The sequence below is a fragment of the Uloborus diversus genome, chromosome 2, assembly GCF_026930045.1.
Source record: "Uloborus diversus isolate 005 chromosome 2, Udiv.v.3.1, whole genome shotgun sequence".
NCBI classification, from domain to species: domain Eukaryota; kingdom Metazoa; phylum Arthropoda; class Arachnida; order Araneae; family Uloboridae; genus Uloborus; species Uloborus diversus.
Window position 1 is genome coordinate 100,765,702 of NC_072732.1, and position 26,696 is coordinate 100,792,397.

The following is a 26,696-nucleotide window of genomic DNA, read 5'->3' on the forward strand; positions in this document are numbered from 1 at the left end:
TTTCCCTCTTGATTCTACAGTTGCGACTTAGTCGGTTTTTTTTTTTTTTAATTTTTAATTTTATTGTTGCTTGTTTGTTTGAGCCTTGTGAAATTAATTTAATTTATTTAATTCTTATAGTTATTAGAAAATACTTAAAAATATTTTTTTGATTATTTATAGAAAACTAAATTAACGCTATTTTATTTTTTTAAAAGCCAAGTTGTGCTAGTGCTCTCTCCTTTGTACTGTCCTACTGGCTCTCCATGATTGAATTCTACATACACTACCATAACCAAGACGATTATTTTTTCATTTTAGTTGTAACTACATACTTTTTAATTTATGACAGTGTAGGTTTCAATAGTGAAAAGAGTTAGTTTTTCAACATTTGTGAAAGATCTGTGCATAAATATTAACTGGCAAAAAAAAAAAAAACTTCATATGCTCATAAATTCTTCGGGTACTTTCGAATTCTTATACTGAAAACTTAGTCCCCATCGGATTGATCTTCAATGCTCATAATACTTATATCTGAGATATCTTTTTCAGTTAATCCTTTAATGATGTCATTGCTCCACACATTTTTTCTTTTTTTACTGATGCAATTTTTTCACGGATAGATGAGTTTGATTCTTATTTTCCATGAATTTTGAAGAGGAGAAGCCTATTTCTCTTAATTGTCTTTATCTCTTAATATGCTTTGCACTTTGCACCCAATGTATTGTAATATGTAAAAACTTTATGATATTGGCTGGCATCATTATAATAGAAGAAACAAATCTTCAGCAGACGAACATGATAAACATTGAGGAATTACACGGTTTCACTGTTTGTATTAGGGATTATAGATAATTTAAAATAAAAAATTGTTGTTTTGGTTTGTCAATTTAATAAGTTTATAAATTCCACTATATAATCATGATGAACGAACCAGAAGTCGACGATGTTGCTTTTTTAACTGGTATGTGTATTTCCATTCTCATTAATACGACATATTATAATGTTACTAATTTATTATTGGCAAGAGGAACGTACTTTAAGACAATGTTACTCTTAGTCCTTGTGAATTCGTTCGTTTGACGGACGCAAATTTTCCTTTTCTTTCGAGCAGGTCTCCAAACTATAACTAATTTTTTACCCATTTCAACTTCTTATTATCAAAATATAGTGCTCATTGGACCTTGGGGCACTTTGAACTGCCACCCAAATAATTTTGATACTTACTAATACTTTTGTTTCAATGAATGATTAACAAAAACAACCTACAATCGAAAACTCCTGTAATACAAAAATCCCATAGTACCTACAGTTATATTGAACAAATTTTATAAAAGAAAGTTATTTCAGCAATGTTATGTCATTTTCAGAAATCTTCAAATTTATTTTTTCAAAGTTTCACCAAGACTGAAGCATTAAATTGAATCCCTCTCCTAAACTAAATTCTGCTTTTAGTTCATAATTATTTGTAGTTTCTTTATTTTTCCCCTATTAAAAAAAATTATATATATATCTATATGAAAAAGAGTTTTTTTCAGACTAAGAACCCACAGTGTTATAGTTTATTTGTAGAAGAACACAAAAGGGAAAACTTTTGGAAGAATTCGGAAAAAATATTCTATAGCAGTGATGCACAATATTTGCTGCTCTGCAAATTTTGATAAAAATCAAAATTGTGCTGATTTTTGAAAAAAAAAAAAAAAGGAAAATGTAAACTATTCTGGCGTAAATAGTGGAAAAATAAATGTGGGTGAGCATGTAGTGGAAAAATTTGCAACTAAAAAAACAATAGCACAAACATTATGTTGGGTTAGTGATTTCAATAATAGATGTATTGCATTATGATTTTGTTGTTTTATGGGTGGTTATGACCCCTCTTTGGCACTGCACTCTTCTGGCTATGCCACTGGACAACAGTGCATGAAAGTCACATATGTCTCAGTATTCTAGAACCCAGTGTCTGCTGGCAGGGTAGCAGACTCTTATATTTGCAAATGCAGTCAAACCTTGTTAACATAAACTCCACGGGGACGCCAAAATATTTTATGTTAACTAAATTTCCCCTTAACCGATTTTGAAGTTTATCCGATTTTGTGTAAGCAACAGGGTTGGCTTTCTGCCGGCAGAAACTAGTTTTTGCCGTGCCAGTGGCAGAAACTGGTTATAACCGGCAAAAACTGGCAAAAACTTAAAAGCGTCTTTAATAACTCCAGTAGTTACTAAATGATATTTGTTAAAATAAAATAAATTATTAAACTTCATTTCATCATTTAAAAAAATAAAATCCTCTGCTAGTGCCTTTGATTTAGTTTGGAAAGGGAACTTTTCAATTGCAGATGCTAGTAATATTTGGATTAATCTAACAAAGGACGAAAATCATATTGGGGCTAGGGAAAGAGGAGTGACATAGAGAATTAAACAAGCATTACTGATTGTAATTTGCTCTCTTATATACTTCATCTAAATTGCTTGTGATTGAAATTATCATGTGCTTCAAGAAGAAATTGCCTGAATTTTACTTATCATTATTAATGTAGATTTTGTACCTGTGTCACAGCTTTGCAAAACAAATTGGCTCCATTTCTCGAAACTTATTTTTCCATTCAAATTTTTACCATTACCCCAGTTACTACATGGTGGACCAGTTAAAAAAAAATATACAGTAGATGAAAGTTTCACGAATATTGCTTGTTACTTGATGCATTGCCTACTAACTCTTTTCTTGCAAGAATATTCTAAAATTTCTTATTTGTGCATATTGAATTGAGAAACTGGTTAGATTTTAGAAACCACCTTTTCTAAGAGCAACTGCAAGGTCCAAACAATGTAACATTTGATTTTGAATTGTGATAATATTGCAATTAAATTTTGTGCTTTGGTTAACAACTAATTATTTTCTCCACGCATTTTCTATTGTATGTCAATGGTTAATTTTTTGTTATTTTGTGAGTTTTTGCCAGTTTCTGCCACAAATGTGGCACACAAATGTGGCAGAAAGTGGTTTTTGCCATGCCGGTTTTAACCAGTTTCTACCAGTGGTTTTAACCTCCTTGGCAGAAACTTGCCAACCCTGGAAAGCAAACAGGTATTTTTTTTCATGTCTTAGAAAATAAAAGAACCAATGTACCTTTGTACAAAAATGTACACCCAAGAATCAAAATTTATAGTTTAAGCAAGAAACACAAGTAATTTGAAACAGAGTGGCTATTCGGATCATTTCTTACAACAGTTCATTTTCAAACATCTGATTTTTCCATGATCGCAAGACTGGATTTTCCCTGCTGTGTTGACGGGTAAAAACACTTTATCGCTTTTAGACCTTAAACCTCAACATGGGTATTAGACTTTTTTTTTAATGATGAAATTTTAAATCTAGGTTTGTCAGCCACTTGGTGAAGATTTCACTGTTCATACAAACATTTTTACTGTAAGCATAGTCTACGGCTAAAGTTCATACTTTCTTGAAGCAACTTAGTTTTCCCGATTTTCCTACACAGGGAGAGGAATTTTTTTCGACTTTCGAAAGTAATTTCATGTAAAAGTATGAGGATTTTTTTTTCTTTTCTTTTTTTCAAGACCTTGAAATTGTCTTTGTCTTATGCAGGATTTCGTCCAAATCGATTGATTTAACACTAATTTGTAGCTTTAGCTGACGGGGAATAGCATTTATTTTGCGCTGAGTGAAATTTTGCGTTAAGCAAGTTCGTTTTAACAAGGTTTGACTAGCATATCTTTTGCTAACTTTAATACAAATTAATTTTCTCATAAAAACATTGTTTTCCTTTTGATTTTTAAAAAGTAATTGGAAACCTATTAAAAATGCATAATAATTTTTGATTAAAGATATTTTATTAATTTTAATTTTATGTTTGATTGTTTTTTAATCAATGTTTTAAACTTTATATTTTTGATTCTAAACGCTAAAGGAAATAAGTTAGTTACAGTGTTAGATATTATTTATCACTAAAATTGTAACAAATATTGTTTATGGTATGCGATTCAACATTACCATGAGGCGAACCCAATACATCCCAGTCATGGGGTACATTAGTCTACTTTGCTAAGTTCTGTGAAAAAATTACCATAGAAAGGTTGGAATTTTTTTAATTTTGAAATTTTGTAAAGAAAAAATTCTTTGAAAATTATTCAAGTATAATTATTAAATTAAAGTATGTCTCATTGTCTTTAAAATGAGCTATAAAACAACGCTGCAGCTTCCATAAAACTTGAGACATGATATAACAGATTAAATCACTGCAGGGAAGTTAAAAAAAAGTATTTTAACAAATTTCAGAAATTTATTACTCATCAGTTATGAATAATGATAGATTTTTTAGAAAAATTGTGTATAAATTTAGGATGTGAAAGTTTACGTTATGATTAAGAGTACAATAAATCTTTCAGTGATATTCTGTAATGAAAAGAAAATATATTAGGTTTATAAGTAGTTGAGTTTTTCCGAAAACAAACTCGTCATCCATATCTGGCGACATATGTTGTAGGCTCGTTTGCAGGTACATTATTGTGACTATTTTAATTTTGTAGTTACTGCTGGTGGAGAGTTGACAGTTTCTGGAATAACATAAGCCGTCTCCCGGTCTTTGCCATACCACAGAATAGGTGACGAGAAAGAAGTGTCTCATAAACGTTTATTTTTGATTTGTTAGTAAAATTGGTGCTGTGGAAACAAATGTAAAGAGGAAAAATGTGTGAGAAGAAAAATGTGCAAGATTTCTGAAGGTTTCATAAAAAATTGAAGTGGTCAGGTCGATAATAAATTTTTTTGGGTTAATTTTAGAGACGTACCGAGTACTCGGTAACTACTCGGTACTCGGCCTACTCGGCCAAATTCTGATCAGAAACTCGGCCAATACCGAGTAGTTGCAAAAAGTTGAATACTGTCCAAGACAGATACTAAAATTTATAAAAAAAAAAGAACAAGAAATTTATTCTGCAATCACTTACAATTAAAATTTATAAGTCAAATTTAAATTTTGAGAATAATGAAGTTTGTAATGCTTCAATGGAATAAATCTTTATTTTAATGTCCTCAAAGTTAATAAAACTTATTTATTAAAAATTGCGCAAAAAAAAGGTAAGCATAGAAAATATGGAATTTTTATATTAAAAATGGATTTTTGCTACAAACAAAAATTAGTTATAAAAAATGTAAAAATACCTTTGCTTAAAAATAAAAGGAAATAAAACAACATTAAAAGCACAGTGCAGGAACACTGCAGACACGTGTTTTGGTGTTACAAGGAATTCCTTTTTCAATGCACAAAATGGGAGCTCGTAGATTTAAAGGCATCCGACAGAAGTCGGATTTTTGTGTCGAATGTCTTGACATTCTTTAGCTCACATGTTATACACTGAAAAAGACGTTCCTTGTAATGGGGGGGGGGGCAGAAACACGTCTCTGCAGTGTTCCTGCACATTTGTTTTATCTGCTTTTAAAAGTTATTTATGTTTGGCAGACTAGAACTATAATTGATTGGTATACAGTGAAACCCCTCCTAATGGACACCCCTCTTATGCGGACAATTTTTAATTCCCTAGTTCCAATGCAAATTAAACCAGGGTTGGCAAGTTTCTGCCAAGGGGGTTAAAACCACTGGTAGAAACCGGTTAAAACCGGCATGGCAAAAACCACTTTCTGCCACATTTGTGGCAGAAACTGGCAAAAACTCACAAAATAACAAAAAATTAACCATTGACATAAAATAGAAAATGCGTGGAGAAAATAATTAGTTGTTAACCAAAGCACAAAATTTAATTGCAATATTATCACAATTCAAAATCAAATGTTACATTGTTTGGACCTTGCAGTTGCTCTTAGAAAAGGTGGTTTCTAAAATCTAACCAGTTTCTCAATTCAGTATGCACAAATAAGAAATTTTAGAATATTCTTGCAAGAGAAGAGTTAGTAGGCAATGCATCAAGTAACAAGCAATGTTCGTGAAACTTTCATCTACTGTCAAGGGCGGATCTAGAAACTTCTCAAGGGGGGGGGGGGGCGATAGATTTTTATTATTTACCCTTATATATATATATCTTACTACTATTATATATGCGAAAGTTTGTCTGTATGGATGCATGGATGTTTGTTACTCTTTCACGCAGATTTTGATGAAACTTTACAATAATATAGCTTATGCATCAGAATAACACATAGGGTAGTTTTCGTCCTGTTATGGGGCACAAAACCCTCTTATTGGAGCAAAAAAATACAATTTTCGTACAAATTCTCTAATATAGGGATGAAAAAATACTTGCACATATTTACATTATATGTTCATCGAAAGCTCTGATTTTTCTGCTGAAGATGGCACCTATTCGAAATTTCTAAGTAGAATAAAAAACGAGTTATGAGCTTTATAGTTCCACGTTCGAAGGCTTTCCTCAACTCAGTACAGTATTTAGTGTATCATCTCAACTCCCTGTCGATAGCGACAATTGTTGTATTGTTGACTATCTTGCTTTTCGTGACTGTTCAAGGCTTTTCTCAAGTCAAATCTTGAAGTAAGATTTTTGCACAAGATTGGCAAGTAATATATGATTTGGCTGATCATTTTCCATTTAAATGGAACTTTAATGTAATTAATGGTTTTTATTATTATTTATGCTGATTGAACACTTACTCATTATCCAACCAATCAGCAGATCGCCAAAATTTTTGCAGAAAGTAGCTGATGCATTTGGCAGTTTTTTTCAACGTCGCTGTTTTTGAAGCCGAAGACCACGTCATAATGTTTCTCAGCTTTCACCATGTAAACAAAATATCGCCAATCAAAGAATCTTTAAAAAACTTTTTTTTACTGTGTTAAATAATCCAGCAACTAAATTAGGCAAATCCATAAACAGCACAAAAACTTCCATTAATTTTCCTTTTTGCACAATTTCAAACAATCTCCAAATTTTGCTACTTATTTTGGAAACATTTCGGATGAAACTCTTTAGCGCCATTTTATGGTGACCAAAAGTATCTCAGCACCTGGCGATAATATCTTTGTAACGAAAATGAATATCATATCGTTTTAAAGTAAGGAAAGAAGGAGGGAGCATCATCGAAGGTATCCCAAAACGATTCCCGCAAATTCGGTAAAATCGCACCAAGAGCCCACAATGATTGAAATTTCCAAAAATAACTAAAGCAAGTATAAGGGGATTAAGAGCAATTTCAATAGCAATACAGAGAAGGTTTTAGACTCCATGTTAAAAAAAAAAAGTATCAACAGATTAATCTTTCTAAACATGAGAAGAATAATTTCATGTTTTGGAAATTTGTATATGCTTAAATATAGTGCTTTCGTTTCTCAATCAATACTATTTTGTTCTTTATACTTATTGCTATTTTACTTTTATGGGTAAGGAAGAAACTCGATTTTTAATCACGTCAAAAAGATGTGTTTTAAATTCTTTCACTTAAACCAGAAAACAAAAGCGAGTAACGTTTTTTTCTCATAATTATTACTGACCAAGGCAACGCCGGGTATTTTTGCTAGTATATATATATATATATATATATATATATATATATATATATATATATATATATATATATATATATATATATGTGTGTGTGTGTGTGTGTGTGTATGTATGTGTGTGTGGTGTTGTTCAAACATATAATTAAGCACAAGTTAATACAATAATACTTATTACTTAAAATAAACTTTGGAGATGCAATATGATCGGTATCAAAAAGGTGAACTCATGTGCACAATACATTATTTTGGTACAAAAGGCAAGAGGAAAATAAATATGCTGTAAAAAATAAAAGTTTTACGCATTTAGAAGTAAAATATGCCGATTGTTTGAAAAACCTTGCTTTCTAAATCATTAAAATTAAATAGTAAGCCAAATCCAACCCAAGATCGTATGGTTCCCAAGATAAAAATTGATTGAGTTGTTTCAATTTATTGATAAAACTGGAGCAAGCTGCATCTGATTCAGAAAAAAAAATGTCTTTCGAACGTCATCGAATGCTCGGGGGTATGGGAAATCTTTCATCCCGATAATAGACAATTAATGTAAAATTCCTGTCTTAAAAATTAATTACAAAAAATCTAATTCGAAGTTCAAAACATAAAACCCCAGGTGAAAACCCTGGGGGGAGGGGGCTCGAAGTAATTTTGTACAAGTATTCAAGGTTGTAAGTGCTATGGGGTCTCCTGGACGCAAGCCTGCCACAGACTTCCTTTCATTATTTCTTTGACCTTACTTTTTTTAATACATAGAGAAAATATAAAACTGACCCCAGCTAGAATGGCCCTAGTCAATTAATTCAATTTTGTTTTTTCTAATTTCATAAATTTATGAAAAATATTATCATCCCGGAACTTTACTTAGGTTTTGCGTTTGTGACTTTGCGTGCATGTAGCGCGTCAGCGTTGAGTTTGCGGCCATATGTTTCTTATGATTCTTGCTTCTTATCCTCCTCTCTAACACCTTTTAAAAATTTGACCAAGAGTTTAAACTCACCCTGCATGCATGTATATCATATACTAGTATGTAAGTGTCAGCTCGAGTATGTACGTGTATATACGTCGTGTCTACCTGAGTATATAAGTGTTCGTATATGTACGAGTAATAAGCGGGTATATACGTGTATAGTCGAATGTATATCTGTATAGATAAAAAATACTACGAGATACCCAAATACGTGTTTATTGGTGCATTTATGTGAATACGTATATATACGTGCCTACACGAGTATATGCGTATGCATGTGCATATACTCATATATTTAACCTTGTTTACTGTAAAAACAATACATATTAAGTGAAATTAATATTTAATTGATACCTGCCTTATACTTAAAGATTAAGTGATTTTAAAAGAACAATATTCATTAAGCCTAATATTATGACCACTTTACCCCATCTTACTAAAATTGTTCTAAAAAATTATTCAAAAGAGATTCAGCTAACTGCTAATGAGTATGAGTTCTTGAGACATGTAGGAAGCTTCCTGTGCAGTCAATCTGTTCATAATTCTAACAAACAAAATTTCCCAAGGAAGTTAAAAAAGGTGTTGATATTTTTAAAAAATTCATAATCACTCAAAATATTTTTTTTTTACCAAATAAAATTTTGCCAGTTGTAAAATTTTGTATTCAAAATGTAGTTTCTAACTGCACTACTCTAAAATAAAATTTTCACATTCATTCGAACATTTATTTTTAAGGTATAGCCATTTATTTGAATTATGACCACTTTACCCCATTGACCACTTTCCCCCACCAGACCCTATATAATGCGTAATTAAATTTCAGCAGGAATTTAGATTTAAAAACTATTATATGGACAAGGAGGTCTATACTACTATTCCAATAAGTTCAAAAGTCATCACATGTGTGTCGGTGGTTCTTCTTAAAACATAATTGGTACTTGGTAACTCGACCGAGTAGTGAAAGGCCGAGTACTCGGTAACTCGGTACTCGGCCGAGTAATGAAAGGCCGAGTACTCGGTACTCTGCCAAAGTGCTACTCGGTACATCTCTAGTTAATTTGACATAGAATGACCCTGTTGGTCAATTGATTAAAGTATTAATTAAATTTTGTATTTTAGGTAATAACGCTAAGAAGCAAGTCCTGTACTCGGATAATTCTGGGACAGAAAAGATTAGAAGAATAGTTTGCTCCAAGCAACAAGCATTTTGTGTAACAGGATTTGTTCTTATATTTTTATTAATAATTGCCATGGTTGCTTCTTTTGCAAGGCCAATGCCACGATGTCCAATTGTTACTTCTGCAACTGAATTTCACCACACAACTCCTGCCTCCACGAATCTGATACCAACAGCTAAAACCGGCGAAATATTTCCTTGGCACGATATTCGATTACCTCCATTCATCATGCCAGTGCATTATAACTTATTTCTACATCCAAATTTAAATACTTTTGAAAATTCTGGAAGCGTCAACATTACCTTCCAAGTCACGATGCAAACTAATTTCATTGTGTTGCATTCAAAAGAGTTAAATTTGTCCCGCACTGTTGTTTTAGAAGGAGATGATCGTACAATACCAGTCTTGCAGCGTTTAGAATATCCAAAGCATGAACAGCTTTACATTGAAGTTGATGGCACATTGAAGCCTTATCGAGAATATACTTTGTGGATTGATTTTAAAAAACATTTAGAAGAAAAGTTGGAAGGATTTTATATAAGTTCCTACAAGTCAACTGATGGCCAAAAAAGGTATAATATTATTTATTAGCTGTACAGTTGGGTGGTTCGAAAGAATCATTTTTTTTATTTCGGTATCATGTTACCTCTTAAAAGTTGTAGTTTAGTATCCTCAATTGGGGAAAAATATAAAAAAATCGTAAGTTGACATCTTCAGTTCGCCCATAAAGCTGAAAATTTAAAAAATGTGCTAAAAATTGAATTTTTCAAAAAATAAAATAATTAGTTTTTTTAAAAAATATTTTTATAAGGCAACAGCCAAGGGCGCCCACATAGGGGGGCAAGCGGGGGCTCGAGCCCCCCTTGGAAATTAGAACTTCCTTACTTTTAGTACGTTTTTCTTTGCAAAAATGTAAAAATATTTCTTCTCCAGCCATTAAAAATGTCAAATTTTAATGACTCTAATCAGTCCTGAAATCTGCCTCCAATGGGAAAATATCCTGCTAAACCATGGTTAAAATTTCTGAGCCCCCCTTAGAATTTCGCATATGGGTGCCCATGGCAACAGCCATAAATTGTCAGTATATAGCATAGTTTGAATCTAAAAAAATATATTTTATAACTGTTACATAAGATTTACTAAGGCTAGGCGTTTGCGCATATGCCTTAAATTGGACTAAAATCAACTGAAATTTGAAATTTAACTTAAGTCATATGCGCAAACTAAAGATCTTATGTAAAAGCTATAAAATATTTTTTAGCTTTAAACTATGCTATATACTGATAATTTATGGCTGTTGCACTAGAAAAAATACAAAAAATAAGAAAAAAACTAATTTTATTATTTTCTGAAAATTTCAATTTTTAGCATATTTTTTCTAACTTTCAGTCTTGTGTGTGAACTGAAGATGTCAACTTAGAATTTTTTTAATTTTTCCCCAATTGAGAATACCAAATTAGAACTTATGAGATGTAACACAATTGCGAAATAACAAAATTTGATTTTTTCGAACCATCCTACTGTACATCCTGCTTATGGCAGAAAATCTTCATTATGTAGAAAATAATGCAATGACAGACATTTTTTTAAATAGAGTAGTTATGTTTTAAATAAATTTTCAATGATGTTTTATGCTATTCTATTTATCAATCCAATTACAACCCAAATACAAGTCATACACTGGCCTCAAAAAGTTAAGGTACAACTGTTTTTTTTTTTTTTTTTGCGTCTAATTTGCAAATGAATGAATGTAGAAGCAAAAAACTTGGATGATATATGCATTAAATAGTTTTTTATTGAATACACCATAAAAATTTATAAGTATTGCAAAAACGATTCATAAGGAAAAAAAAGCAATCTTTGCGGAAAAGTGCATTCTTGTAGAAAACAGAACATTACAGTGTTATGTAGTAAAATCGCATAGAAACAAAGCAAAAATGGGTTCTAATAAGGAATGTGTCCCTCCCCCCGCCCCCCAACTTGAATACATTGGTGGCATCCCTTTTCCGTGCTGTTTATTAAGTTATCAGACACTGGAATAGGAAGCGAAGACCAGACAAAGTAAGCCTTGTTCCAGCTCATGTAACGACCTTGGAGGAGGATTTAAAGCAGTAACCTGTCTGCCAAGATAGTCCCAAAGATGTTGTATTGCATTCAGGTCTGGAGATTGAGCTGGCCATTCCATTTGCTCCAAACTTTGGTCCTCAAGATACTCCTCATCAATCCGATCTCAGTGAGGTCGTGCATTACCATCCATCAGAATGAAGTCATTACCAATAGCACCCGCATAGGAGGACATATGGATCAAGAATCTCATCCCGATATCTCAGACCAGTCAGAACGTCACCATGCAACACATGCAGGTCAGTGTGACCACCGAGTGAGATCCCTGCCCTAACCATAATTCCACCATCTCTATAACTGTGCCTTTCAACAGTGTTAGATTGATGGTCCCTCCAGATCAGTAGATGCCCTAAATCACTCTCCAATGCAAATCTGGACTCGTCTCGTCACAGAAGCCCATTGCTGCTGGGTCCAGGAAACCTGGTCTCTTGCACAGCTTAAGCGGATCCTTTGCTGTGGTCCCTTGAGCAAAACACACACAACTGGTAGTCTTGCATAGAAACCTGCATTGTGAAGATGATTCCGCACCGTAGTAGCAGAGATTCTTGTTCCTGATGCTACAAAGTGGTCTGCAACGAGCTGCGGCACAGTAGTGATTCTTCTCCTTCGGGCTGAAAAAAAAAAAGAAAACTTTCTTCTACAGGTGTTGTAGCTTGTGATTGGCCTGAAACAGGTCTTCTGGACACAGAATCTTCTGATTGTTATCGATTCCAAAGTCGTTGAGCAACTACGAGACATATTGTGACGTCTAGCAGCATCAACCTAAGACAATTCCATTTCCATCCATCCATCCAACTGCCCGTCACCTTAACACAGCGCCGTGTCCAAGGGGAGGGTTTTAGGGGTTAAACCCCTCCCATTGGGGGGGGAGGGGGGGGAAATGGATGAAAGTGCACATTTGACTTAAAATTAACTTTAATGTTGAGATGTGTACAGCATTTTTTTAAGCATACAAACATTCTTTTTGAAGTTTCCCAGCAACTTACGACTGTCTTCTCTTTATTAACTAAAATAATGTTTTAGAAAAACAGTGATGGAGGAAGGGGGAACAGTTTGTGTTCTCTATATACCAAAGCATTCATTGCATTTAATATTGCTTCTCATAAGGAGGTTATGATAGCTTGATCGTTGCACAAAAAGATAAATGCTGCCATTATGAAGATGTATAATAATTGTGTTGGGTATTTTAATTTGCATCTGCAACGAACGCCTTCCTATTTAGTTACTAAGAATTATCCTAGAATATAAAACTTGAAAACATGTCATAAAAGAATTTGTGAAATTTTTTTAGTACTAATTGCAATATACTGCACCTGTAAACAGATAATAGGTTTGAATCTGAGCAAGCTGTAAACTGAATAAATACTGCAGTTACTAGAGCAGCCAGAATTAACCTTCTGGGACGTAGGGTTAACGATCTTTAATTGTACAGCAGGGCTGTTCAACTGGCGGCCCGCATCGATATTGACAGTCCTGCCTTTGTAAAAAAGGCGGATCGGCCTCACATTTCCCATTAAAATGTAAGCAAACTGTTTTATAATTCTTCTGTTTCATTGTTTGATAAGTAATAATTTACTATTAATTGTTTTTGTATAAAAGGTAAGAGGTTATTCTTCACCTTTTTCAAACTGCAGCCCGCCAGGTGATCAGTGATCAGAATTCTGGCCCATGGGCTTTTTGCAGTTGGACAGCCCTGATGTACAGTACAACCACATATATTCGGACTAAATGAGAACAAAGGCAATCCGATTAAACGAAAATCCGGGTAATAAGCAAACACATTCTTAAGTGAGCAGACTTTTACTTACAACAAAGTTCAGCTGCAGTGGTTTCGGACTAACGCTCCAAAGTATGCCATATTGTTTGTTAAATTAGTATCATACGTTATTGTACATTCTATGCAGGAGTTGTGTTTAATCAAAACAAAAACCGAATAATTGGCATATTTAATAGTTTTGTTCTTGCATTCATAATTTTAAATAATTATTTAAGTAAATATATTTTTTTAAATCTACAAATTTGATTCGGATAAACGGGGGTCGAAAAAACGAGGTTCTACTGTGTATAAAATACTGTAATAGAATTGGTAATGTTACTTAAAACCTAGTCTTCTTGGTGCGCCCTCCCCTCTCGCTACTCCCCTCATTGTGACCATTAAACAGAAATTATTTGACACACTGTTGTGTTTTCCTATCAATGAAGCTAAGAATGAAAAATATTGAAGTCAAAACCCCTCCCTTTATGAAATCCTGGACACGGACCTGCCTTAACGAATCGGGCAAATGATGTCTCTGAGACATTTTCTAAACTCTATTGACTATTGTCACTGAAATTGCTAACAACAGTTGAAAATCAACGCAACATACAGACAAAAGTGCGAAAGATTGATATTTGCATATTTTTTCCTCAGTCAGAATGATATGTTCATTTCTATAAAATAAAAATGTCAACTATCTATTTTTCATAAATATTTTTTAATTTCGTTATTATCATTCATGCAAACTACGCATTTTATTGTTACTGCCATTTTTTTAATGGTGAGCTTCGAAAAACATGTTGTACCTTAACTTTTTGAGGCCAGTGTATATCATGATCAAGTAATTGTAATTTTCCATTATCTATTCAACGGTCTGTGAAACCGGTTAGAACAATCTGCAGGTACAGTGATATTGTTAGATCATGCAAGCATATTCCTTAATAAAAGTCAAACATAATTAAAAGATTCAAGCATTGAGTGAAATATGAGTTTTCTATCTTTTGTTCCAATGAATCTGATTTATAATTATATCGTCTCTGTATGGCATAGTCAGAGGGGACATGATACAGTTATTTAAATTTATCAAAATGAAAGATGTAAATGGATTAAATTTTTGCGGGGAAAGCAGGACAAGGGGTCATTGTTTTAAGCTATTTAAATCTCAGGCTAACTTGGAAATCAGGAAAAACTACTACTTTAGCAGGGTCGTGGGCACTTGGAATAGCTTACCGGAAGAGGCGGTAATGAGCAAGGGAGTGGATAGCTTTAAGAGGGCCATTGATCTTCATATGGGACTAATTAATTGACTAGGACCAGCCTAGCTGGGCCCAGAGCCTGTTGCTGGTCGTCACATTTGTATTTGTATTATGTATTTTTGAAAAAAATTTGTGCAATATAATGAAATATTTATGTTTACAGCGCTAAGGAAAAAATCCTGAACTCTTTTACATAAGAATGATACAAGCATAGATGCAGAGGGGGGGGGGAGGGGCATGGTGGCCTGATCGATAAGGTATCGGACTTGTGACCAGATTGTCCTGGGTTCGATCCTCGATGGTCAAAGATCCACCGTCTGCATTAATGGTGACTGGGGGGATCTTAACTATGCTAATTGTCACAAAGTTCTCCAAGTGAAAATACCCTTGGGGATGCTGGACCTGGGATTGATTGATTTCTGTTCTGGTTCAAAAAAATTAGAGCTGTCTTCATGGTCCCATCCAACTGGTTAAGCCATAAATAGTGGCAGGTACGGGAGACTCTGGAGTTAAAAGTGAAAAAGTGCAGACAGGGAGTCATGAAAAAGCCCCCTTTTTGAGTGACCAAAAATAGCCTGTATCTGTGTTTTTTGAACTCTTAGTTTGTAAAATTTGCTGTAGACTCCCTATTCATGCCCGAAAATGGCACATTCTTTTCCAGAAAATGTCTTCTCCAAAACTAAAAGCTTAATCCGCCCTTGAAATGATGTGTGTATTTTTTCACTTAAAACTCAAGATAGTTGATTAAATCATTATTTGAATCACATTAATAATATTATCAAATATTTTCAGACATTATTTATCTTTATATAATTCTGATTTATTTAATGAAAGCATTATTTCCAGGTATCTAGCTACAACTCATTTTGAGCCTACATCTGCTCGTTCTGCATTTCCATGTTTTGATGAACCTGCCATGAAAGCAACCTTTCAACTTACCATTGTACATGATGAAAGTCATACTGCTTATTTTAATGCCGATGTTTTCCAGACTGCATCATATGGAAATGGGCTTTCAATTACAGTATTTGATAAAACTGTAAGAATGAGTACATATTTGGTTGCGTTTGTGGTTTGTGACTTTAAGACTTTACAAAAGACAAATGCTGATGGAATAAATGTAAGTTATTAGTTTTTCTTTTTTTTTCATTTATTGTCTAATGAAAGAACCTAAGAAAATAACTTCATTTTGTTACATACAGTCAACTTCTCAGTAACTCGAAGTCCCAAGAATTAGACCGGCTAAAACGTTCAAGTTATGGGAAGTTTCCACAACAGTCTCAAGACTTTGGGATCCGATGAAAACTTTGAGATAAAGGAAGATTCAAGTTATAAGCTTCAAGTTATTGCGATTTTATTGTATTTATAAGCCTCACGGGGTTCTTCAACTTGTGGGGAATCACAATACAAAATAAAGAGGACAAGTAGTGTGAACTTCTAGCTGTTTTATTAACACTGCATTGAATGGGTTCCCCGCCAAAGCATTGGCAACCGCTCATGCGCTGCAAGTCAGCAGCTTATTGGTATATATTATGTTACACATTTAATATCCAACGTATGTTTAGTTTTCTTAAATTAAGATTTGTTTTGAAAATTTCGTTACTCATTTCTATGAGCAACAGCAAAGAGTTCCTTCTGTAGTCCATATAGAGTCAAATCAAATTTTGTGTAATAAAATCGATTTCTCTTAAACACTTGACAGTGAGCTTAACAAGTTACTTTTTATGTGACATTTTGTGATAGGAATGAAAAAATATATATACTTTGTGTTTTGCCAACAGCATTAGGTAATTCTGTAATCTCTTGTACTCTCTCCCTTTTCATTGTTTTAGAGCAGTGGTTCTCAACATTTTCACTACTGAGGACCACTTGACGCCCTTCCAAATTCTAAACCGACCACATACGATGGACAGGGCCGATCCTAGCAGGTGTGCAGCGTGTGCACTGCACAAGGGCGGCCAAAGCAAAGGGCGACCGCCGGCCGCCCGCATCATATAGTTCTTTTAATCAAGAAACATTCCTCAAGAATTTCTCACAAGATAACTTATAATAAGTCGAATAAATATGCTGAATTTTAAATGTTCAATTATCAAAGTAAGTGCCAATTTCCCGACAGCATAGCATAGTTTAAAAAAAATAGAATGTTAAGCACCCTTTTCTTTTTTTTTCATTGTCCATTATTATCTACTCTTTACACACATGCTTCATTTGGTAGTAAAATTTGTGACAGAACTGGTAATCAGGCATGGATACAGGGGAAGGGAAATGGCCCCCTCCTGAAGCATGAAAGGGTGCCTTCTAAAAGGAGCACCGAGGGCGGCCACTAATGTTTACCCCACCCTCCAAGTTTTTATAGACTATAGATATAGTTTTATTTTATATACAAAGAAAGCTATACTAATTAGATACTCTCGCAAGCGTTTAAAACAACAAATTCTGTGTTCAACAATCAGGGATGGGTAGAGTGACAGTGGAAAATTACAACTCCCTTGAGAGTCAAACATATACGTTTGACGAACAAAAATTTTGTAATTTTCTCCCTTTGCAGCAATTTTTTCTAATTAAAATTACAGATGAACTGCTCGGTTTCAAATTTGGACAGTTCCGTGGAGCCACAGAACCCTTCCTGCCAAAACTAGCCTGAAATTGACTTCAGTTTCAAAAAAACAGTTAGTGAGGGCACATTGAACCCCCACCCTCTCTGTGTCCTATCGTTATCAAACAATGCTTAAAATACGATTTTGGCACTTCAATTTTTAAAGAATTCCGGAGAACTGTCTTGCTTATGTAACTTTTCACTGCGCTGGGGCCCATCAATTGTCGAAGTGAGGTGGACAAAAGTCTATAGTTGTATTTTTCAGATATTAATATCGAAAAATATCCGAAAGATCCGCCGAAGCTTCCCATTTTCGTTAACGTCACCAAAGATAGTATAAAATTGTGCTTTTAGAAATATCCGCTTCGGAACCCCAAAATCCTTCCTTCCCAAAAATAGCCTAAAATGGATTTCAGTTCCGAAAAGTATTTCGGTTAGGAATATTTTCACGTTTCCCCTTATCGTTTTCAAATATAGTCAAAAGTGGGTTTTTAAAATAATAGTCCCGAGAAATTACCAAAGGAAAGCCACCAGATCCCCTTACCGTCACCAAAGACAGCCTAAATTTGTGTTTTAAACTTCAATTTCGAAAACTTTCAATGAGAGACGATTGAATCTCCCTCCCTTTAGAAACGTCGACAAAGATAGCCCAAAATTGCTTGTTTAAAACTTCAGTTTTGGAAAATTTTCGGGAAGAGTGCCGATTCTTCCATAGCTACGGTCACAAAAAATAGCTTCAAATTGATTTCAATTTTGAAAGAATTTTAGGAAAGAACTTCAGCTTGCATTAGTACTTTCCATGAAGTCTTGAAAAAGTTCCCAAAATTGCGATATTTAACGTCAATTTCGAAAAAATTTCCATGCACCATGAATATACCCAACTCTTTAGTCATTGCAACCAAACACAACCAAAGGTTAATTAAAACAATTTTTCATACGCCAATTTCGATAATTTTCTGGGATAATTCCCCCCTCCCCTCCCTGCTTCCTCTCCTCCGTCCTTCTTCTGATGCCACCGAAGACAGACTGTAAAATGGTACAGACAGACTAGTAAATTTTGGTATATCTATTACTTTCTTCAAAGATACAAATTGTACCTAAGGCGTTTCTTACTATAAAACTTGTCTTCCTTTTTATAAATTCATCGTTTTTTTTTTTTTTTTTTTTTGTTATTTGAATCAAATTTTGACACAAATTTGAAGAAAGATTTATATGAACGTTAAAGATTAGTCAAAATATGCAAATTACTCTTTGAGGGGCGGCACATTAGGGCTTTGCACACGAGCAGCTGACACCCTAGGATCGGCCCTGACGATGGAATTATTTTTTTCACAGCAATTACATTAGGGGAAAATGAGACTAATCCAAAAATTTCCTTTAACAAATTCAATTACAATTATTAAAATGATATAGATTAATTTTCATTAGACCACATTTCACAGACCACATGAAAATTGTTCGTGGACCACTGCTTTAGATTGTCTCTGGAATAAGATAAATTTAAATTTTACTGCATTATTTATTAACACCTGTGCCTATTACATATTTTGTCATATCATCGCCTCAGAGCAACAGTAGGATATCTTAGTGTCATTCCTGGAATAAGATGGTCCTGTTGCTCTGTGGCGACAATATGTATAATAAGTTTTGCTGGATGGTGTGTTGATGCAATATTCTTAATTTATTTTTTTATCTCCTTGTTAGGTTCGTGTTGCAGTTCCTCCTGAGCAACTTGAAGAAGCTCAGTTTGCTCTTGACACAGCTGCTAGTGTTTTACACTTTTATCAGATGTTTTTTAACATTAGTTATCCCTTACCAAAAATGGGTAAGATTTAAAATACTTTTATAAGCTACTACCAACACTGGTACAGCACTGCCCTTGACATGTTTCTTTGAAGTTGGTGTGTCAATACTCTCAGAAGTCTAAACATACAAAAAAAAAGTATGGTCTAAACTGGTCTCAAGTAAATGAATTATTTTCTTTTTGAACCCATTAACTAAATTAATGAAAACAAAATCAGATTAAAAACTGATCAAAAATCATAAACTAAAATGATGCACAATGCCAAACTTTCAATGTAAAAAGTGGATGGACAATCTAAAATTTGAATGATAATTTCCAGAGAAATCATTTTTTTTTTTATTTTGGTAACAGGTGAATTGTGGAAAATTATGTAAAGACTGCTAAATACTATCACAAATCCAAATTTATTTGCTTTTTGAAAATTTTATTAATGTAGTATATGTCTGCAAATTTTACTGCGTAGATTCTACTGCATAGTTGATCTAGAGTTATGCACTTGACAAAGTGGGAGATTATGATTGACAATTATGGGTTGACAAATTGTATAAAGATTTATAAGCAAGAGAGGGGGGGGGATCAGCAGCCAGTTCATATTATAGAGTTGTAGAGAATGTTATACAATATTATCTTCATTCTTTTAAATGTTAGAACTGAAAGTCTAGCCGCGCCTGTGCACTGATGCCTGGTATTTGTTGATCCTTTCAATATCTGTTATATGGAAGCTATTTGTGCCTCAGCTATGTATTGTAGCACACATAGAAAGTAGAAGTTCACTTCTTTGCTTCAAATAAAATTTGGTTTTCATTGAATAAATAAATAAATGAATAATTAAAAATCAGTTATTGGGGAGAAAAAATCAGTATTGGATCACTCATATTAAAACGAAATGACTCATAAAAAAGAATAAATTACTTAATTTGAACTTATATTTTAAATCAAATTTTAATTTATGTAAAAATGTTCAATCAAAAACAGAATTTTGTGTAGGGAAGACCGAGGCAAGATGACTATGCTAACAATTTTCGTGGTTTATTAATTTATTTTTAAGGATAGAAAAATTAATTTTACATGAGCTGTTAGAGTAGTCCTTTGTAGTATTAAATATATTGCCATTTAATTTTTCAAATAAAAATAACGAAGGATATTTTTATTTTTTCATAACCTTAACAAATCGTCATCTTGCCCCAGTACTGGGGCAAGATGACTTTGACCTAGGGGCAAGATGACAACGTTGAAAAAGGTTGAACATATTTTATGTTTTGAATATGTTACCTAGTTTTACAAATGATAACTGTGTTTTAACATCTTACTAAGTATCAAAGTAAGCGTAATTCGTTGTAGCGTAATGTTCAAGTGTTAAGTTCTGCAGCTAAAAATAGACACAAATAAAAATACCATTTTCATGATTGGAACATTCCTCATGCCACCACTCTTGGCTTTTACAGCTCTGGATCCATTCTTCTGTTGGAGGGTCTCAAAATTCCACTTTCCAAGCAAGGCATCTTAGAACACTATTCTTTGAATTTGTTGCAACTGCATTGCTTGGCATGGATACGGGCTCGCACTAATAGACTTGGGCCTATAGGAATTCGGTCGGTTTTTTTTTTTTTTTACTCCCTTTTTAGCTTTACGAGCTTATTTTCTCTGTTTTTTTTTAAAATAATTATTTTTTTCCGCTTTGCTCCTTGTTCTGACATTTCTTTGACGGTAATGTCTGTTTGAGCTTCAGTTTTTGTTTTCTCGCATTGTGTTGCTTTAGGCAATTCATTGAAATCAAAAACATAACATGCTTCTTTGGTGTATCGGAATCAGCATTTGCCATAACTTCTGCTTCGTCTGGAGAGTTTATATGTTTGTTTTCTACTCCCAAGGTCTGAGGATTAGCACTATTATTCAGTTTCAGAGCCAACAACATCATAGGCCGCTAAAAAACAAGAAAATTATGAGACTCGATACCTCATTCTTTAAACCCTTTATCGGCATTTCCAATTATAGCTGCTTTGAAGCAAGCGGTGCTCAAAAGCTCACCAATATTTTTTTTCTGTGATAGTTTGTCCTTGATGAATGACCATAAAGCTGTCACATGCTTGGCAATAGTAGGTTTTTAATGGGCAGAAAAATGACGTATTAGGAGCTAGAGACGATGGGATGTGTGAAATGGCAACCCATCTATGATAATGTTTTTTCACTGCGATATAAGATAGCCTGCAAAGCTTTGTGAGATTTACGATTGTCAATAATCAGCAGAGCAGGAGATTCTTTGCTTGGTTTAATTCATTCAATTAGTCATTTGGTCAACTAGTTTATACATAGCCCTTGGTCACCCACTTTTGAACGATACCTACCTTGATTCAATGCGTCCTTTAGCCCCAGAGGAGAAGCGCAAGGTCGCATGGACAAACAGACAGCATTCACAGGAATTTAATAAAGTGGATAACATAGTTAGTTTAATAAATTCCGAAACACGAGCAATAGGCAAGCTCGTCATCTTGCCCCAGACTGCCTGTTTGAACTGATTCTTCTCCATTGCCATAACAGAAGGCGATTAATTGACATATATTAATGGTAATAGGTTGTATTTAAACTAAGTTACTAATAAATACTCAAGAGACACGATATATCTTGTATGTATATGCAGCAGAGCTCATTTACACATGCATAAAAGTTATATCGTGGCAACGGTAAACAATCAGAGCTTCAGAACTAATACAAATATGGCGATTTCATCGTCTCTATACTATTGCTGAACGAACAGCGGATACGAGAGACAGTAGCATGCAGTTGATGCAGTTACCTAGTTTAAAACGGAAAAATTAAGGCATTTGTCATCTTGCCCGGCTTGTCATCTTGCCCCGGTCTCCCCTACTATACACGTTTAAATTGATTAATTATAAGATGAAATTAAAATAAAAATATTTCCTTTTTTGAGTTAAATTCTTTTTGACATTTTGATTATTGTTCATAATTTTAATTGTGTTAAAATTAATTCTTCTGCTTTTACTCTTTTTGTTATGCATTTAATGCAGATATGATAGCTATACCTGATTTTGGACCTGGTGCAATGGAGAATTGGGGGCTTGTAACATTTCGCATGACAACTATTTTGTACAATCCATCAGAAACTTCAAGTGAAAGTCAGGAACATGTTGCCACAGTCATTGCACATGAGTTAGCTCATCAAGTTTGTACATTTCTCTTCTTATAGTAATACAATTTCATGCATAAAAGATATGTTTTAATGCTTTTTAGTACTTTTTCTTCCATCTGAAATCTTTCGAATGTTACTTTAAAGGGGGAAACCAATTTAGGAGGCTGAAATTTTAGTGTTTTTCATGCATTTTTTTTTAACAGGAAAGAAATTATCAGAGTTTCTTTAAATTTGGCAGATATTTTATTCATCTTTTGAAGTACACCTTGTAATTTTTTGAAGTCATTTCCACTGGAATTAGTGGAGTTAGAATCAGCTCTCCGTGGGTGGTTGCCATCAGAGCTTGTTGCTGGTGGGCATTACGGAAGCCAAAAATTTTGTCTGTAATCGTTACAATTTTTCTTTCTCCTAAACAACATATTTCCTAAGAATATAAATCTAATTGTGATCCAAAAAGTTGAAAATTGCACGTTTTTGAGGTGTTTGATTACAATGTCAAGTTTTTCTACCATTTTTTTTTCACATTTCTTGCATTAAAAAAACATTTTTATTAATAATATCATTAAAGAGTTAGGTTCATATAAAGTAGGGGAGAGGAGGGAGGAATGGGACAGTGGGAGGAGTGGGACAGCTAAAATTATGGCAAAATCACTTTATTTTATTGTCAGGTTGACCACTAGAGGGCCTGTTTATAGCTTCTTTTTGTTTCATACTTGTAGTTTATCCAGCAGGAAGTTTCAGTTAATAGAAAAAGTTAAATTTCTCACCTCCAAAGTAAGTTTCTAATCTATTTTTAGTTTTATTTCTTTATTTATGTAATTTGTGAAACTAACATAATATATTATCATTGTAATCTTAAGTACATAATGTATGCTTACCTGCAATTTAATTAAGCCTAAAACCAGCATGGTTTATGTGACAAGTTATTTTTTAGAAGCAATGTGTAGAGGGAGGAATGGGACATGCCCCATAAATATGTCCCTTCTGTAAAGGGGCTGTTCAAATATTATGTAAGCATGTTTTTTATCAATTTTTGACCTCTCCTCCCCCTTGTCAGCAGAAATATGCAAATTGCAAACCCCCAGAAATAATAACATAAGCTAATAGCAACCCCCCCCCCCCCACTTTTCTTAACAGTAAAAATTCAATTTAAAAAAATTGAGACTTAATTTTTAAAAAAAATGCTTGTTTAATTTCCTTATTTAAGAAAAATTCTTAGACCACAATTTTAAAAGAACTTAGCCATTTGAAATTTTTTTCTAGTTTTTTTTTACAATTTAAGATTTTTGAAACTGTCTTACGTAAGCATCACTCAAACGTTCCCTCCTCCCGTTGTCAGCAAAAATAAGCAAATTGCTAACCCCCCCCCTAACTATGTTGCAAGGGTGGATAGCATTTATGATACTGAAAGCTACAATGCAAAATTTATGAGAAAGGACATGAAATTTTAATTTTCCTCAACAGGATAACTGTAGCATTATAGATAAAACAGATATTATCATGAAATTACCTCCACCACAATTGGTTGGTGGGACAAGTAGAGCACAGTCTTGTGTTTTTCTTTTAATGTGGACCTTTCTAATTATGACATTCGCTAATTTTTCTGTAATTTTCAAATGTGTCCCACTCCTCCCATACTCATGTCCCACTCCTCCCACCCAGGAGGGAGGAATGGGATAAAATTCGTGAAATTTCTAATTAGTCAAGTATGAAAATAATAAAATGTTTAAAGATTGTGTATATTTTTAAAATGTAGTTACAATATGCAAGTTTATTGTGTGAGCTTTTGCATTAATGAATAAGTAGAGGATTATGAATAAGAATCATTTATGTGAAAAGTGTCCCAATCCTCCCTCCTCTCCCCTATAATTGAATAAAGAATATTCATATAAATTTCCAGAACAATTGGTCAATAACTTTTTGAGCTAGAATGCCCACCGGTTAAAAAAAAATTGTTTCGAGAAAAATTCGTTTGAAAAAAAAGTGTTCAAATTTCCACCGTCACTTTAAGTGCTCATAGCATCAGAACTACTCTTAATTTTTAACTGAAATTTTGGCAACATATTCTTGAATAGTTTTACTAGCATTTTATGACATAAAAAAAGTAGACTTTTTGATCTGTCTAAACTGGTTTTCCCCCTTAATGCTTTCATATAAAATATGTTTTTAGATTTTAATCAGTAGTGAATAGAAATGATGCTCCTAAATCTTAATGACATTTTAATTTGGGATAAAGATTCAAGGATTCAGAATAAAATTCAAATCTAGTATACTTAATTAATTAAAAAGAGAATGAAGTATACACCAAGGATATTTAATGTATAATTATTTTATTTCCTCAAAGTATGTAACTTACTCATTATTAGCTTTTATAAGAAAAAAAGCATGAAAAAAGGTTTTCCTCCTGTTAATTAATAGTTTATGGAGCGGAATTCTTTTGTTCCCCCTCAACTGCTTACTGTTGATAAACACTTTCTATTAGTTTTTAAATATCATAGCTTATTTGTATTGCTTTGGATTAAGTCATTACTTTCTGCTTTCCTGAATATTTTATGCCCTGATGACTAATTTTCTAATATGTCTAGGAACATTGCAGTTCGTAAATTTGCATTGATCATGAAACTTTTCTTTTAAAGTTGTAAATCTGGTGTAATAAATAATATCTTAAAATTAATAGTAAAATTGTGTGAAATTATCCATTTTTTTATTTTACTGATTATTTAAAACTTGTAATGAAGTTGTAAGAATCCAAATATATTCAGTAAACTTTTTTTTCTTTCATGTATATCAACTCCAATATCTTGAATATTAAACCTGCATCCATTAAATTTTTGAAGTTACCTATTGTTCATAATAATGGACTATTAAAAAAAAAAAAAAACTAAATGTCTTAAAATGATTTTCAATCATTAAAAATCATCCCTTCTATTAAAGCTACTTTTTAATCTCTTTTTACCAAAAAATAAATACCTATTAAAGAATTTTTCTAAGTCAGGCCTCTTTGAAGCAATCTTTTTCCAATACAAGGTTTAATTGAGCATAAGTGCCTATCAAGTATGGGTACTGATAAATTTTGGCAAAGCTAGTAACATAAGACTGAGAATCTTGTTCTAGTTGAACTTTTACAATGCAATTTATAACTGTACATTAATTTTATGTTTTATTCTTTCAGTGGTTTGGTGATCTTGTTACTATGCAGTGGTGGAGTGATTTATGGTTAAATGAGGGTTTTGCAAGTTTTATGGAGTATCTTGGAACCAATCATGTTGAACCTGAATGGAAAATGGTAATGAAAAAAACTTTTTTAATTTTTGTAGTTGTGCTCTTTGTTATGGCATTATATTAGCTTTTGATTTTTGTCATTGGATTTAATTAATTTGTGATCCTATAATGCATGAGATTTTTTAAATTAAACAAAATGTCACTTTCAAATCAAATTTTTATGAATTCAAATATTAACTTACTGTTAGCCTCTAACTGTTGTGTACAAGTTTTAAAAAATTTTAATCCTTTTGTAATAAGTGTCATACATAAAGACTAATTCCCGAAGCTATCTCACAGCAAATGTGACTCTCATAAATTTCCATTCAAATTGACTTTCAGCATGTACCCATAACGTGTACCACCTGTGGGGTTTTAGATGGAACCTTTTCCATCCTTATTAGGATCCACTCTTATTTTTCCATCCTAATCAGGCAGAGTATTCCTTATTGCTGTTAGGTGGAGCTCCATGTCTATTGTAGTGGAGTTTTGATTGCAAGTTAATTTATTTTTTCAGAGTGTAATTGAGAATCTTGTGTGCAATATAAATACATAGAGCTGATCTTAACATGTGTGATAAATTTTCTGTATCACAAAAATAACTTCAATATCCTGTAGCTCAACTTAAACACTGCTCTAAAAATTAGTTTTCTTGCTATGTTTGCCAAACTTCAAATTATTCGGAAAAATTTTAATTTAGTTTTTTTTTATGACAGTACAGTCTGACCAACAATAATATGGAAGGGCAAACATTCAGTTTATAGTATGCTTTTGCTTTTTAATTATTTAGACACAGTTTTGTACGAAGAACAATTTGTTCATGGCAAAGAATTTTACGTCTAAAACTATATTTGATCTATGTTCTCACCACAAAAATTAATTAATATATTTTTTTACATTGAAATTTTGAGCTCACAATTTTTCTTTTACATTTCGGGACAAAATGAAAACATTTTATGTTTTTTTTATTACTCCCACAGGAACTCTATTTGTTTCCCCTCATTTTCAACTTAGAGAATGCAATAAATTAATAAGGCACTAGTAACATTATAAAAAGTGTGCATCAATATCCCCATAACTATTTTCCCTTCTCCCTGTGCTAGATTCATTCAAATGGAATCATCTGCCCATTCCATACAT

The 26,696-nt window shown here is 33.1% G+C and overlaps 1 protein-coding gene across 1 annotated transcript in view; it reads left to right on the plus strand.

Moving 5' to 3' along the window:
* The first annotated feature begins 900 nt into the window (after positions 1-900).
* Positions 901-26,696, plus strand: part of LOC129216451 (endoplasmic reticulum aminopeptidase 1-like) — a 47,821-nt gene continuing 22,025 nt past the window's right edge. Inside the window, exons 1-6 of the mRNA XM_054850665.1 lie at positions 901-943; positions 9,553-10,183; positions 15,594-15,867; positions 19,048-19,168; positions 22,174-22,328; positions 25,468-25,581. Of these exons, the coding sequence (XP_054706640.1) occupies positions 901-943; positions 9,553-10,183; positions 15,594-15,867; positions 19,048-19,168; positions 22,174-22,328; positions 25,468-25,581 (1,338 nt within the window). The remainder of the gene's footprint in view (positions 944-9,552; positions 10,184-15,593; positions 15,868-19,047; positions 19,169-22,173; positions 22,329-25,467; positions 25,582-26,696) is intronic.